General features: G+C 39.6%; 1 protein-coding gene across 1 annotated transcript in view; it reads right to left on the reverse strand.

Moving 5' to 3' along the window:
- Positions 1–326: 326 nt before the first annotated feature.
- Positions 327–16,794, reverse strand: part of LOC149949462 (lysosomal acid glucosylceramidase-like) — a 39,534-nt gene continuing 23,066 nt past the window's right edge. Inside the window, exons 5-8 of the mRNA XM_090169423.1 lie at positions 4,840–5,058; positions 1,450–1,613; positions 1,063–1,182; positions 327–486 (exon numbers count right to left, since the gene is read on the reverse strand). Of these exons, the coding sequence (XP_090025549.1) occupies positions 327–486; positions 1,063–1,182; positions 1,450–1,613; positions 4,840–5,058 (663 nt within the window). The remainder of the gene's footprint in view (positions 487–1,062; positions 1,183–1,449; positions 1,614–4,839; positions 5,059–16,794) is intronic.

The raw sequence follows: 16,794 nt of genomic DNA on the forward strand, positions 1-16,794 counted from the left end.
TATACGGTTTATTGTTTATTTGTGTTACCAAGAACGTATTGAAGTTACTAAGAATATTGGACTACAGGATTCTGATTCCCATCCTCGCAGCCTTTGTAGCTTAAATTCGTCTGCTTTCCCATTCAAGTTTGCTATATGGTATGACTTTGAATGTCCCTTAAATGCAGACGAACTTTCTCCACAAAAGCTGTGAGGATGGTACCAGGGGTTGATGCTATGCTGAAATATTCTTAGTAACTTCAATACATTATTGGTGTTACAGTAAGTATTTTTTCAGTTAAATAATTTCAAAACATTTGACATAGTAATAGAAAATCGTCACGTCATCAGTAAATGTAAGGTTTTTTAACAAATTCTGGTACGGATGGAGGCAGGAATGCGTGTTTATCAGGCCAGTAAATGAATGACTGCAAAGCGGCTGCCGAAAGCTGAGTCTGAACATATCCGTACAAAATGTCTATACGTATTTCCATTCGCTTAGTTTCTCTGAAAAGACGTAAGTTATAAATATGTTAGCGTATTGTTTTTTAAAGGGCCATAAAATTATTTGATATCAGGTAGCTCGTGATAGTAGATCCAACGAATTTGTCACTTTTCAAGCCCCATTCACGAAATTCAAACGATTCTGTGACCCTTTAAGATAAGTAGTTATAATTATGCCAAGAACCGTTAACGGGTCGAGACCACTGAAAACAAAAAAGTGGCCCTATGTTTTCTTAATCTAAATGATTTAAAATTTTGTTCACACCCAAGAGTTGACACCTACGGTTATGGTTGCAATTATATTCTTTGGGCGATAACAACCGGAACGAAATGTGATTAAAATGTTGGTGATAGTTGTTAACTGACGGATTATCGCGAACCAATCGAAATAATTATTGATGTAGCTTTTACTGTGCGCAGCCATATAAAGTTCCAACATTTTTATACAGTAAATCGGAGCGATAACTTTCCTGTTGATATTTCTTTTCCCAAAACGGATTTTAGTGCCCTCTATTGTCTTTTTTTCCTAATTAATATCAACATTTAAAGGATATATAGTGATAATTGGTCTGAAGGTACCTGTTTAGAACGTGGACGACGATTGCTCCGTCAGTTCTGAGGAAGGCAACGACGTCAATTTTCAGATCCTGGTTACTTACAACTGACTGAATTTTTACTGAGTTTCTAGGAAGAAGTTTGCTGGAAGCGATAAAATGTTCAGTTATCGAAATTAAATTAATTAAATTCCACTCAGGAATAAATAGAATATATTCCGAAAGCTAAGCCGTAAAGGTGGTACATTTAAAATGTACTTATCCATATTTCAAAAAGGGCAACTTTTTGAAATATAAATAACACATTCATTCATTCAAATGGTTTAAAATTCAAGCGTTATTTATCCATTGCTCAAAAAAAGAATTTTGAGTCTGGTTGTAGAACTCGGTCAATTCAATTTGAGAACCATACCTGAAATGAGCAAGAACATAGAACATTGGTTGTTTGTAAAACTCTTGCGCAGTGGCATTTACAATGATAGGAGCGTCTACAAAATTCTCGACGATGTTCGGTCCGCCCTGTTCGTCGAGGGCCAAATTCCAATCCACCCATCCGCTCGTTGAATGCTGCAGGTCCTTAAAGGCATAGTGAAACCAAACATTATGCACCTATCGATTTATTGATGCAATTCTCTTTTCTGGGTTTTAGTCGGTATCTAGCATTTTGTATGATAGGAATTTAGGAGCCCCCAGAAGCCCTCTGGCCCTCCTGCATTCCTGCATTGCGGGTCTTATTTACGCCACTGCCTCGGGCAAAAGTGTACTTAAAAGGCAACAAAAGTGGAGTGGGAAGTAAGAAAGAAGCTGCTCAAACTGGCGAAAGGAGAACATGTGCATAGTTCGAAGAAAATGCAGGTTGAGCAGGTTCTGCCACTTACTTTTCCCCACGTCACTAGAAATTTCTGCGGGTTTTGGTATGGAGGTTGTCGACGATGCATAGATCAGTGGCGTAGATTTCCGTGTCCAAACCATAGCTTTGACTGTATTAAATTTTCTACCCACTTATCCATGAACGTATTCCTATTATGGCTGCCCTAGAATTATTTCTGGCTACGCCACTGTCAAGGGATGGATAAAACCGATCGTCGCCTTCCATGTCGTAGCTTGCTCGTGGGTGCAAAGATGGGCACTATCATATCTTTTTGAATCTGATACTTTTTTTGATTGATTTAAGAAATTTTCTTTAAAATTCTATCAATTTTGATATTATTTTTAACACAAAAAATTCTATACAAAGAAAAATTGATTTTGAAAGGTTTCAGAATACCGTGATTCCGCATATTTATCGTTACGAAAATTTGATTTTAATGGGATAGGACAGTGTGTCAGAATTTATAGCCCGGTGTACCTAGTAACAAAGACCATACCACCGGAGGCCTATCATCATAGTGCCCTACGCCAGCGTCCCCAAGCCCGTACAGGTGACAAATCCAGCCTGGGTAGCAGAACCCCACTACTGATGGTCTCACCTTTGACGCAAGCCACTCAACCCAGCAGAAGGTGCAGCAATGGGTGGACCAATCCCCACTTCGCACACAGCAGTGGGATTTAGAATGGATGCTATAGCAACTCCAGCCGACACCCTACCTAAGAAGGTAAGGAGCCAAACCCTTTGGAAAGAGCTCCTAAAGGGAAACTACGAGCACACAGCAGCCCAAGTAACCCGGCACAGCTGGCACCGGAGATCCCGGTGGGCCCCAAAAGGCGGGGAAACAGGACCGCCGTGCCCGCATATGGAGGCTCGCCGCCCCACAGCAGGCTACCCAATCCGCCGAGGCGGCCAGTTTGCCTGGACCCTCTCCGTTAGCCTGAACCGAAGTTCAGTATCCAGCCCAAACCTGACCGAAGTCGGAGGTGGAGATAGGACCATTTGATCAGAGCTAACATCTCCCAGTGCGCCACCGCCCTTATGGGTTACAAGAGCCGGACCCCGACTCCCCGGTAAAGCCACCAGTTATTGCACACTCTAACCCGTTTAGGGCCAATGGGATAGGACACGTGTCGACAACTATTGAAAAAAAATTGAAATGATATTCATTTTTACAGGTCAAGTGAAATTTGATTTGAAAGTGATAGAGGTCGCCATCTACCGAAAAAAATTGAAACGAGATTGATTTTTGTAGGTTAGGTGAAACTTAATTTTTGATAGTTTCGAAAAACTAAGTTAAAATATTGATTTGAATCTAATATAATCTTCGGCTCTCGGTCAAAAAGTTGATTGCTAACAGTCTTTTTCATTTTCCTGCTTACGTAAAAGGGGGGAGAGGCAAATCGTAGTTTTTTTTATAAGCCAGTTCGTCCATGCATGGAAGAACGGTCCATGCTCCCTCTAAAACGTCTTTTGACAAGAGTCACGTGATTTCGCGAGCAATGAATTATTTTCGGCATGGGTAAAGCACGGCCAACTTCGATGACGCGCTGTTCGCGCTTAAGCGCGTCATCGAAGTTGGCCGTTGGCAAAGTAAAACTAATACCAAACCAAAACTGTAGTTCACATTATTCCGGTGGATTAGGGATTAGGGTTGTAAATTTCTATTTAAGGTATTCGGATAAAAAAGTGCCTATTTGATTTGATATATAAACTTAAGTGATTTTAGTGAAAAATTGATTGGAATTTAATAGAGGTACCTTGTAAAGATTTTTGAAAGGAACAAAATTGATCTGGTAGAAAGTACTCATTGGATTTTGATTTGATATATAGACTTAACCATTAGATAAAAATTGATAGGAATTTGATAGTGGTGTTTACTCAAAATTTTTGAAAGGTAAAAATTTATTGGATAGAAAGTACTCATTTTTGATTTTCATTTGATATTTACACTTTTTGGGATATTGATAGAAAATATGATCGTAATAGTGATAGTGGCGCTATATGCAAATTTTGAGAGGAAAGAAAATTGATAAAGAAAAGTTACTCATCTTTGATTTTAAATTGATATTTAAAAGTTGTGGGGTTATAAAAAAAATTGATCGGGATAGTGATAGGGGCGCCATCTTAATGATTTTGAGAGGTAATAAGATAGATAGGAAAAACAAGTGCCCATCTTTGCGTGGGTGTGACTTGTATTCGTTGCCATGGTAACGCGAATAGTTCGGCCATGATATTAAGTTAAAAGGAACTACCTATAGACTGCATTGCAAAGGATGATAAAATTATCGAATAAGTACATGTACATTAGTCCATTATGAAAAGGGATAAAAAAAGCTAAACCCTAAACAAATTTGTACCGATAAAAGACGCGAAACTCGCACCAAATAGATATTCGAGTGAAAAACTAAATTAAATTAAATAAAATAGCCAGAAATTCCAACGGTAGACCGGTTTCGTCCTATTTGAGAAATCTGGCTTGCGACTATTACACAGAAAACAGAAACTAAGTCTAAACATTAAAAATTTCAAAACGCATTGCGTAGTAACGGAAAGCCGAATAGCGGGAGAGTGGTGGAGGATAGTATACACGAAATGTTAAGATGCCCATGGCGGTCACCTGAAGAAATTTACCGTGTACGGGCCTTTATAATAATGTTGTCTATGGTTTAAACTACACCGAAAATGGCCAACTTTCGTTTTCCCGCCTAATGTGGAGGTAGTAAAATTAATATTTTGCGGTGTAGTAATAAATCGCGTCTTTAGTCTTTTGGTCTGAAGCAGAAATAAGCTGTCGGAGTAAATTCCTCACCGTTTTTACCTGGAAGTTACGAATGGCACCAAGTTTGCCAATAATCAGGTCGATAATTATTTTACGCGTTTACGAGGCTTAAGAATTTAACTAAAGTTCAAGCTCTCAAAAATGAGGAATACTTCTATGATATCCTGAGCGTAGCTCTCTCCTCTTTCCCAGCTTCCGAGTTCCACAGGGTTTGTCTCTTGGGAGCCTCGACAAGCCTCCGTTGACAAAATGAACTTTTGCGGGTGTCTCTCCAGCGTCGTATCCAGAAGTGTGGCTGGGGCATAATTGTTCGTGTACCAATGAAATGCGATTCCAGAGACGTACTGATCGCAATCATGCTCACCGAAGATCTAGATTAAATGTCAATTTTACTTCCTACAAGATGACAAACGCGGCAAAAGCAAAGTGCTAACAGCTCAATACGCTAATCAGGTCGTCACGGCCGATTTAACCCTTCAGTAGGCCTTAGGCAAAAATCTCAATTACTGTCTTTTCGGACCTTCGTAGGCCCTATTATATGGAATCGTAGGCCCTAATTTAACTTAAAACTTTTGTAAGCCCTAGGCATGCCTAGTCTGATAAGGCGGCCCTGCAGGTCGTAATTTTCAGATGTCTGAAGATTTATAAACTTTAAATATTTAAGTGCCTACTTAACCCGGGCTTAAAAGTCTAGAAAACACTTAGCACAGCACCACTGTATTAGATCTATGCTGTAAACTAAATAAAATAATTATTACTATTATCTGTAATGTTTCCCTCACCCAGAAAATTGTATTTAATGATCAAACGTTTTAAGAGCAGCCACCGATTAGATAGCGCCACTAACAATTGTAAGTACTAAGGGGCTTAAGCTATTTCTACCAATGGGAAAGCAGGTGAAAGGTTATTTCCCTTTACCTATATTTTATATTGGGCAATGTAAAAGCGCTTGCTTCTTGAGAAAACACATATTGGAGAGGAGAGCTGTCCTGGATTATGTTTTATTTGTCCATGTTATTTATGGAGAACCGCTGTTAAGTTTTGTAGCCATTTTAAATTACACGGCAAAACTATCTCAAACTGAGACTTCAAACGTGATTACTACCCACTAAACGTTTACCAATGGCTTTGTATTCAGCTAATGAATACACAGATATGTTGCTAGCTTAGGGCCCGGTGCAGAGACGTTTTTAAGAATCGCCAAATTAACAGAAAGGGGGCGTGGTTTCGGAAAATCGCGAGCTTCGCGCCAAATCGGTGTGCAGAGACATCGCGATCGCAAAATAAACAGGAATGCGTTCTGTTTATTTTGCGAGTGGTCTACGGCAATCGCTAGCCGCCCCAAAGGCAGTTTGTTCGTTCCAGGGAACTAATAGCGTTTTCCATTGGGATCGCTCGGGATTTTACGATGACGTCAGGACTCTTACTCGGACCGACGCGAAATCCTTGTGAGAGCAAAAAAAGTTGCTCCGTAACTGATTCAGTTAGACCAGTTTTGAGTGGTCCGCGAGCGAGTGATTCCGCCAATGAAGTACGTAAGTACACGTAACTCGCCCTCGGAACAGGTTTTTTCTACCCAATGGAAAACGAAAAAAAATTACAAGCAGTCCGCGATCGCTCGGACCAGGCCAATGGAAAACGCTATAAGAAAAGCATTATCTCTCTAGGGGTCCCTCTTCGCTCGGGTCCGCGCGACCGTCGAAAACTTTCATAGCCCAATTTTCGTTTCTACACTCCAGCAGTTCACCCCCCTTTGGATGTAACACTTCTCGATATCTCGGTTCCTGTATCTTCAAGACATGCTGTCCCCTTTTCAAAACCGGTTGATCTCCCCCACCCTGCCTAACCTTGAAAGTAATTTTGAAAACTCCCCCAAAAATACGAGGTCGCCACTATGCAGAACGTAAATATGGAATCACTTTTTAGAAAACAAGTGAGGTCCATACCGATTTTTTTTCGGTGGTATAGTGCCTTTAAGGAAACCCAAACTTTTAGCTGTACAACGACACATTACCGTCCACCGCAAATCGTTTTCTACATGTGGAAATGAAACATCGAGGAGCCATAACAACAAACAACGCAATAGTTATCCAAAACGTTTGCATATAAGAGAAAAATCTTTACGAGTAAAGAAACAGTCTACCATGTTTAAAAACTACATTAAACTCGACCACGGCCCCCTGCACGCGCTCACGTGGGCCAATCAAATACGGGTTCTTAAGGTGACGTATTCCATAATCGAATTATTATTTTCAGAAACTCAAACTAGATGGCAACTAGGAGCAACAAAACTCAAGGAGAACGCAGCTAGCCTTTAAACACGCTAACGAAGGGTTGTGTACGAATTTCATTGGACGAGCGTCACGAGCCTTTACGCTTAACGTTTTACGGGCGGGGGGGGGAGACAATTTCAGGATTTTCCCCTTCCGACGGCAGCAGGCAATAAAGCGTTTAGCCAATGAAAAATTTACACAAGAAAATCCACGACTTTTGACGGGTTGCGTTCTCCTTGTGTGAGGTGTAGTGTTTGTTGCTCCTAGATGGCAACCAGTTGTTGCCGTCAAAGACTATATATACGCTTCGCTTACTAGACAGGAGTGTTCTATGGCTCAACTTGCATACCGATTGTCGCTCGATCTCGACGCTGGTCAAAATTTTCCCCTAGCTTGAGCTGTGTTACTAGTGGCGCCTCTAGCCCCGGGTCAAAATATTACTCCAGCTTTTACAGTGCTACAGAGGTGTTAACAGGTTTTTCCTAGGAACACGCCTGTCTAGTAAGCGAAGCGTATATATAGTCTTTGGTTGCCGTAGTCACTCTTTGAATCGTGATTGGCTGATAATGACGAAACCTCCGATAATGTAATTGGCCCATTTTGTATTTATAGTCCAGGGAAAAGAGGATTGAACCTTGAATAAATTAGGAGGCAGCTGAATTTTGGTAGGCTTGTAGTATATGACTATGTTAAAGGGGCTCCAAAGTTCGGTGGCAAAAAAAAAAGAAAATTGAGCAAGCTTTTCCTTCCCCCCAACCCCTCACTCGGCCTTGGCAGAGGCGGGCAGTGTCAATCGTAAATTTCGCACTTTACTGACTTTACACACATTTTGCCACCGAACTTTGGAGCCCCTTTAAGCAAAACCTGAAAAGTCCCCATGATTCCGAGCGCCGCTCCCCCTTTTTTTTATTAATTAATTTTTCCCGCCAAACCGTTAGAGATACAGTTTTTCATGTAATAATAAATGGTAGCATTGGATATGACCTTTAAAACGATTGCTCATTTATCTCTCTATCTAGTGCCGTTCCGAAATTAGTGTATACATCAAAATCGATGATTTCCCAACTTGAGGGGGGCGTAAAAGGGGGAGCGGCACTCGGAATCATGGGGACTTTTCAGGTTTTGCTTAACTAGTCATATACTACCAGCCTACCAAAATTCAGCTGCCTCCTAATTTATTCAAGGTTCAGGGTTTTTAAATTATATTTTCCCTGGGCGGAATCATTCTATGTTATAAGATTTCTATGGTCAGGACCATAGATATAAGAAATGTATATAAAGGTCTAGATAAATTTCGGGGCGTCTAAGCCTAACATAAAATACGGAATTGACACCTAGCATACTCCGAGGAAGGCACGTGACCAAGAGCGCGAGCTCTCTTAGCATTTTAGTACTAAGTGCTTTACCTTTCCGCAGGCCGTAGTCTTTGGACACCATCTGTTGGTGACTTTTAGTATCATTTTTAAGCAGGAGACAATTATGGCTCTCGCGACGATAGCGCGAGCTTTCTTACGATAGATAGCGCCTTATAAGGATAGCCTGCAGAAAATACGCGTTTCTGCTAGCTGTCACCTCCATATAGACGGTAAAATAAATGGGGGGTGGAATTTTAAACCGTCATTGCCACTTAAAAACTGGAGTACTGGACACTAGCCAGGGAGGGAACACCGGATTGGTTGGTATTGGAGCATGCGCAGAGACCAATTTTTAACTGTAGCCGAGTAACAAATATCTAAATCATGATTCTTCGTAGAGCACGTGGCGCCATCTAAGTAAACTAACCGTGAAAGGATGATCTAGATAGCTTGGTTGGTCGGGAACTGGACGTTTGTACAAGCTAGGGGTATTTTCAGAAATAACATTTTCTAAACACTTCGAGAAATGTAGGTTGGTTTAAGAATTTCAAAAATACCTTTAAACTTAGTGGTCAGTATATAAGTAAGAATCCATTTAGGTACCATAAGAATAGACGGTAAAATAAATGGGGGTGGAATTTTAAACCGTCATTGCCACTTAAAAACTGGACACTAGCCAGGGAGGGAACACGGGATTGGTTGGTATTGGAGCATGCGCAGAGACCAATTTTTAACTGTCGCCGAGTAACAAATATCTAAATCGTGATTCTTCGTAGAGCACGTGGCGCCATCTAAGTAAACTAACCGTTATATTTCGGGAATAAAAGCTAGACAAAATGGTTGTTTAACTGTAAATTTACCTATAACTTGAATTCTTTAAATTAAAATACAAATTATTAATTGAGATCAATCGTAATAGACGTGAAAAACGATTGAATTGACTTCAGTGACAATTAAAGTCGCAAAGTGGGGAGGCTGGCAGCCATGCTGTCACGAAACGTTTCCCCTTTTTTCCTACCCCCAAATTCAAAAACCCTTCAGAGGCTGGGAAGCCGTTGGAATTTATTTTACCGTCTATTCACTCCCTTTCAAATATTTTATCTAGACCTTTATATACGTTTCCTATATCTATGGTCAGGACGGTGTCTACATGGACTAATTAATTAGTCCATGGTGTCTACAAGGAAGATTAATTCGGTGTCTAGTCGTCGCCCACCACGCATGCTCGTTTCACGCGGCCCACTCAAAAGAGGGTCGACCTCACAACGATTTTTTCAGTTGAGTGGTAATCAGCTTATTTTAATAAGAAATATTTTGGTACAAGCTAGAGCAGTACAATTCGAATAATTACGTGGCGAATTGAACTAGCGACGAAATAGAACTTAATCGGCGATGATTAGGTTCCATGTCGCCACTAGTTCATTCCCCACCTAAGTAATTATCCCAATATAAGAGTCTCTAATAAGGGTACAAACTGGGCACTTACAAGGAGAGTCCCCGATGTGTTAATTGCCGATTTTGTTCAAAGTCGGGCGTATATAATCAAAGATAATTTAAACTCGTACCCTAGATTCGAAATCACTCTCTCGCGCGTGTACGATAGCGTTTACCCACTTCCCGCTGGAACTCAGAAAAAATTCGCTCCCTGGTTTGCGCCTTACCGCAACCGATGGAGCCCGATTTTTCTGAGGTCACGTGCCAGAAAAGGGTAAACGCTTGGTAACAAAACCGTCAATGGGAAAGCTCTCAGTATTCGAATCTAGGGTACGAGTGAAGAATTTCGGTTTATTTCTTCTCGTAACAATTTTAATTTTAGGAGAGCGTTTGATTTTAGCAATCGGACTGAAACAATCCACTAAACTATCGTTTGATCGAATTGGTGAAATAACTAGTGAAACAAAGTATATTTAAAACCGAGAAAAATAGCTTTATTTTTGAGGACTTTTATTTTTTAAAAGGTGAACGCTTTGACGTCCGAAAAGCCAAAGATACCGTTTAAACCCCGCTCGTTCGCTTTCCGCTCCCCCCAAGAGATGACACTTCACACGTGTCTTGGGCCTTCTAGAAAAGGAGCATCCGCGAACAATGCGGGGGTCCCGGGTCTCATCTGGCAGCCATTACAAGGGCTTGTCGAACTCGAAAACGTGTACGAATACATCATTAACGACAAAAAAACAAGTTTAAAAATACAAAATACTTTTTAAGAAAACCGTTAATTTTTATCTTTTTGACATTTAGTTTTGAAACTTTTAATTCTTAATTTTAACATTCCACATAGTTTTAACAGTTTCTTAACAACGAGTTTAAATTATCTTTGATATAATGTAGACCTATCTGAGATATGAAATTTCCCAAAAGGAGACGTTGCACTTCCCTTTCGATTTGCCATGGAAGCTGAAAATGTTTTGACCACTTTAAACAAAAAATCTCCATTTTAAAAAGCATGGAATGTTTTCGGTTTTACCTAAGAAAAAAAATTAAAATCACGAAATAGGTAATTTCGACCACGTTTAGGTAAATTGGAACATTTTTGGGTAAATTTTAACATTTTTGGGTTAAAGTTGTAAATATTTTTGGGTAAAATAAGGAAAAAATCTCATTTCTGTTTTAAGTGGTCAAAAACATTTTCGGTTGCCATGGCAAAACCAATGGATAGTGCACCGTTTCATTTTGGGAAATTTCAATTTCATATTGGTCTACATTAAGCCCGACTTTGAACAAAATCAGAAAAAACACTCTCCTTGTTAGTATCCGTACCATGGTTTATGAAAATTAAATCTGGGGATCTAAATGGCGGAACTAACTTTCGTAAGTTATTATATTGTTTTCAAGAAATTGCAGTCCCTTTTCACTTGAAAGGGGGCGTTAGTAGTTTAGATTATTATTACTGGGTTAAAGTATTTCAAGCAGAAATACAGAAAATGGGAAATAGAGTAGTATCAGTGTGACGTCTCCCATACTTTTCACACGTTCCTAAAATTCTATAACATTCTGAGATTATGTACGTTAGGTTAGGTAGAATCCGACTCCTTGAAAATAAGAGCTGGCCTGTGGTCGTTTATTCACTTCATTGCATCGAGTCTTAATTTTTTTAAACATTTCTGCTCATTTTGTTCTTTGAAATCGAAGTTGGAATTTTTTGGATACAATTTAGCTTTACCGAAGCACGTCAACAAAAAATAAAAGCAGACGAGGAATCGGAACTTTTTGCAGGTAAGCTAGACGGCGAAATGAAATGCGCCCAACGGGGCCAAACCCGAGGCCAAACCGAAGGGCAGTTCACTCCTTCTTAGAGTGCAGAAGTAATCAAGGTTAAAAATTTAATTGGATTAAATTTAATACAGCCAAAGCTACAGATATTAAATTTAATCGGATTAAATTCAATACAGCCAAAGCTACAGACATCAAATTTAATCAGATTTAATCAACCAAGAGTGCAGATTTAATCATGGGAGTGAACTGCCCCTCGGGCCAAACCTAAAAACTACGAATTTTCAACGGAGCCTTTTTTCTAAATTATGACAAATTTTGGGGCTTTCCTAATCGAAGAGCGATGCTATTCATTTTACAGAAAGAGAACAATTGTAAAATACGCTAAAATCCCCTGATACTACATAAACACTCTTTGCTTTAAGGGCGTACTAAAATAATTTTATTATTAAAAATAAAATATACCATTTAATATATAATATCATAACCAACATAATAACCATTATTATGAAACTGAAAGACGTCGGTTAATGATATTAATGATGGTCTGTCGTGGGAGGATTCCTAACCATAAATTCGTCTAAAGATTATTTTTACGGCTGTATATACGAGCCAAAGCACGTTTGGGCAAGGTTTGGGTCTCAAATTCGAACAAAACTACCTTCAGAAACAAAAATAAAGTTTAAAATATGTTCCGATTTAACTCGCGGAGAGTTGTCAGTCCTTAGGATGTAAGTGACCTTCTCGGTTTCTTACACGAGACTCTTCCACCGCACGATGTTTTCTTCTTAATGGGAGATTTTAACCTACATGTTGACTGGTCGAATCCGTCCCTTTGTACAGCCCAGGAGCCAATTTTTTGCGATACTGTGTTTGGCCTTGGACTTCAACAGACGGTATAACAAATCCCACACGCGGAAATAACTTCCTTGACTTGGTTTTCATAAATGACGAACGTTTCCTCACTGAGATTCACACTAGAGACAGCCTACCAGGTTGTGATCACTTTGCGGTTGCTGGAAGCCTGAACTTACCTCGGTATTTTGTTCAGAGAATTCATCGAACTATTCTCAATTACAAAGATCGGTCTAAAAATGATCTTGCAGGCACTTTGTACTACGCTCCTTGGGACATTGTTTTTTCTTCAAGTGATATTGATGTGACTTGGGAACTTTGGCTTGATCTCTTTTGGGCATGAGTTAGGGACAATGTTCCGAGTATAACCATTCATGGAAAGAAGCGTCCGCCCTGGATTACGGCTGGTCTTGTTCACGCGAGCCACGTGAATTCTCTTTTTAGGAAGGCCAAATGGTTGGGAAGAGATTTTGATTGGAAGAAGTATCGGGATTTTAACAACACTTTGAGAACTAAGACTAGAGGTGCATATGATATATTTGTGTCAAATTTGCATGATACCATTGCTACTTATCCTACGCGGTTTTGGAGTTTCGTCCGCTCAAAGTCCCAACTCCCTCCACCGTCTTCGTTTAAAGTAAAGAATGGGCAAATATCATGTCCTTTGGCCATAGCTAAGGCCTTTGGTGAATTCTTCTACCGAAGCTTTAGCATGTCAGACACTACCTTAACTCTACCATCCGTTTCGAAAAAACGCCTTGAAACGTTTGAAGAATGGATCGGCCTGTGGGCCGGATGGTATTACATCCTAGGCTTCTTAAATTGATGTCTCCTGCCATAATTGACCCGATGGTGAAAATGTTTAAGTTATCACTATCGATGTCTTCTCTGCCTTCTGGTTGGAAGCTTGCTAATGTTGTGCCGGTCTTCAAAGGGTCGGGCAAGCGCAACGATCTTTCAAATTATCAACCTATATCACTCACGTCTGTCGTTGGAAAATTATTGGAATCGATTGATTACGAGAAGCTGAATAAGTTCTTGAAAGACAGTTCCTTAATACCTACCTCGCAGTATGGATTTCGAAGGGTCGCTCTTGCACGCACCAGCTTCTGAAGTCTTTCCACGAGTGGTCTTCCTTTTTCGATGAGCGTAACCCAACTGACATTCACGTGGTGGCCTTTGACTGGTCAAAAGCGTTGGCTCCGTTTGCCACAAGCGGCTTATTTTTAAACTTCAAAGAATCGGGATCACTGGTGAGGTATTGCTTTGGCTTCGGGATTTTTTATCCAATCGCTTTCAACGAGTGACCTATCGTGGTGAATTCAGCACGTACCTTCCAGTGCGTTCTGGAGTACCTCAAGGCTCGATTTTGGGACCATTACTTTTCAACGTCTTTGTGTCTGATCTGCCATCTGTGTTGACTTCAAAATGTTATCTATATCAGTATGCGGATGACAGCTATATATCTCTCGCAATTAGATCTTCCACGGATCTTTTGAACTTGCAAGATAACATCACTAGTATTTCCAATTGGGGTGTGGCCAACAACATTTCCCTCAATATTAAAAAATGCAACGTCATGGTAATTACAAGGAGGAAGTCCCATGATGATGTCACCTATAATATTAATGGCGTTCCACTTAACCGTGTGTACTCTATGAAGATTCTCGGTGTCGTCGTTTCAAGAGATCTAAAGTGGACCTCCCACATTAATTACGCTAGCAATCGAGCTCGCCGCTTTTGTGGTCTTATTCGTAGAACCACTGGTTTTACGCCTGCATCTACCACATTATTTCGTTCGATGTGCTTGCCAGTGCTGGACTATGCGTCTCCAGTTTGGAATCCTTATCTCAATAAGGATATTGCAGCACTGGAACGCGTACAGCGTAATTTCCCGAGTTACTACCTTAAGTAGCCTCGGTCGTATTTGCCTGGTCATATTCCTTATAGCCAACGCTTACGAAATCTTCACCTTTGGCCACTCTCCGTTCGTAGAAGTGTTTCGGATATGGTCACACTCTTGAAAATTGTCAAGTCACCGACCTTTAATACAGATGACAAAATGACATTATGCACCCGGAAGACCTACCCTACGTATAATCTAAAGTTTGCTAGATGCTTGGCTTTAGAAAATTCATTCTTCTTCAGAAGTGCACGGACTTGGAATCTTTTACCAGCTGACATCCGGGTGAATGACACTTCTCTTTCAATTCAACATTTTCGGTCTTCTTTTCGGATTGGCTTATTCAAAATTCTTAATTTATTTATTTATAATTTAATTAATATCTGGTATAATTTATATTGTGTATTTGTTTTTAAATTATTTATTTTAATTGTTTGTACTGTTTTGGTAACCACCCTGTATAGGCTTTGCCTCTGTGGTTGCCTGCAAACTTTGTGTTGCGAAATAAATATTATTATTATTATTATTATTATTATTAATGATTTATATGGTCATTGCCGAGACAGACTATCATTAAGTAATTTATCATTAGGAGAATAGGAAGTGTATTATGTTACTTATGGTATTACGCAGTATGTGAATATGTAGCTTTTTATGAATCGTGTACTATTTATAGTAAACGAGTCATTATAGGCTGGTGTCGTCCATGTGTGTGTGTGTGATCGGGTATGATTGGGAACGCGAAAAAACGTAGCCAAGCGGGGGAAATTCCTCTTAGTTTGCGTTGTGTAGATCATCAAGAGCCCTATACAAATCTCGCTTCCGCATATATTTTAGATAAATTTTTTTCTGTTAATTTTATTTTCAGTTTGAACATTTTATCTGCTTTTTATATCAAATAATTTATATTACTGAAATTCCTCGAATTAATTATCTTGTCATTTTAATTCATTTTGGGCTCTCAACGCCATCTCGTTACAAAAAAAATAACCAAGAATTTTGGAATTTGCTGTATTTTTCAATTATAATTATTTATAATAGTATTTAATTTCAGTAGTATTTCCAAAAATTTTAAAAATATTAAATTACACTCTTTAAACTAAAATAACTACTAACAATAAACAATCTGAGAAAACACACGGGTACACGATTCATATTACAAAAATATATTTTTGTTTCCTTGTTTATAACTTTGGTCGTCATTTTCCAAAATGGCGAATTTTTTACTCTTCTTTAAACGTGTGATAGAAGAGCGCTTCGTACTATTAGTAATAGATTTATTCACTTTAAGCACTTAAACAAAGTTGCATAGAATGTTTATGGTGAACCAAAATAAAATAAAAGAAATTAGCACAAGGTTGCCAGATAATCGGCGAGCGAAGCACCAGGGGGGAACGAGTTAAGAACTGATGCTGCGTTCCCTCTTTGAACCGCAATAGCAATTCTTTGCGTGAGAAATTCCACCGATCGCGGCTCGCCGGTAACCTCACGAATTCGACGCCCGATTTAAACATCGCAATTTTACAAAATCTTTAATTGTAATATGTGGAAACAATATCGATTTACCCGGTTTCAATGCATGTTTGCCAGCTTCCGGTTTGCTGTATTACGCAAAGGGGCGGACTTAGAGTTCCTGGATCAGGGGGCCCCGAAAGATCCCACGTCAATACGCTAGTTCGAAAAAACATTAAGCTTATTTAAATTGAATAACAGTTTTACCCCATGCTTTTTCAAAATGAAAACAACCAATAATTTTGAAACTATATTGATTCTATTTTTCATATTTATAGTATAAACGAAATATGAAATACTCTTTCGACAAACACTAAAGAACGAATTCGAGTAAGTCGAAATACGGTACCGCGTAGCCTCTATTTCGTTTTACGGTGATCTATTGAGGTAAAACCGTACCAAAACGACTACCTTGTAACCTTACATAACCAATCTCTTATCCACTCTGTAACTACGTGTCAGGCGCTCAGCAGAGTGGTAGTAGCCCCACCCTTTTCCCAGCATTAAACAAATTTGAATAGTCGAACTATAATTTGGATAATTATGGTCCAGTTGTTTCTTCCTTTAAGTGGGTGCTATGGCATTTCTTTTTTTGGTTTTAGTTACGTTGTGACTTGTCACGTATGGAAATCAGGAACGTATGTAATTAAGTGCTTCGTCTTAGACGAGGGGTAAGACACTCTGCGAACTCGGTGTACACTGCCGTACCTTTGACAGTGCTAAATGGAACTCGCGAACTCTTGAAAATATGTACCTTTAACAGTGCTAAATGCACGAACTCGGTGTACCGATTATATGAGACTGTCTTACCCCTCGGTCTTAGAGGGGTAGGGTGAAAAGTTAGGTTTTTGCCAAGTCAAATAGAAAAAGGTTCGTTTTTGGGTTCAAACAAAGTTCAAATAGAGAGGAGCATGCAGTGGTATAGCCAGATGGGTGGGCCAAGGGGCAAGTCCACCTCCCCCGAAACGTATGGCTTTTTTTGATTCCCATTGTGTGCTC

This window comes from Leiobunum rupestre, chromosome 3 (genome assembly GCF_980474605.1).
Source record: "Leiobunum rupestre chromosome 3, qqLeiRupe1.1.hap1, whole genome shotgun sequence".
In the NCBI taxonomy this organism is placed as follows: Eukaryota; Metazoa; Arthropoda; class Arachnida; order Opiliones; family Sclerosomatidae; genus Leiobunum; species Leiobunum rupestre.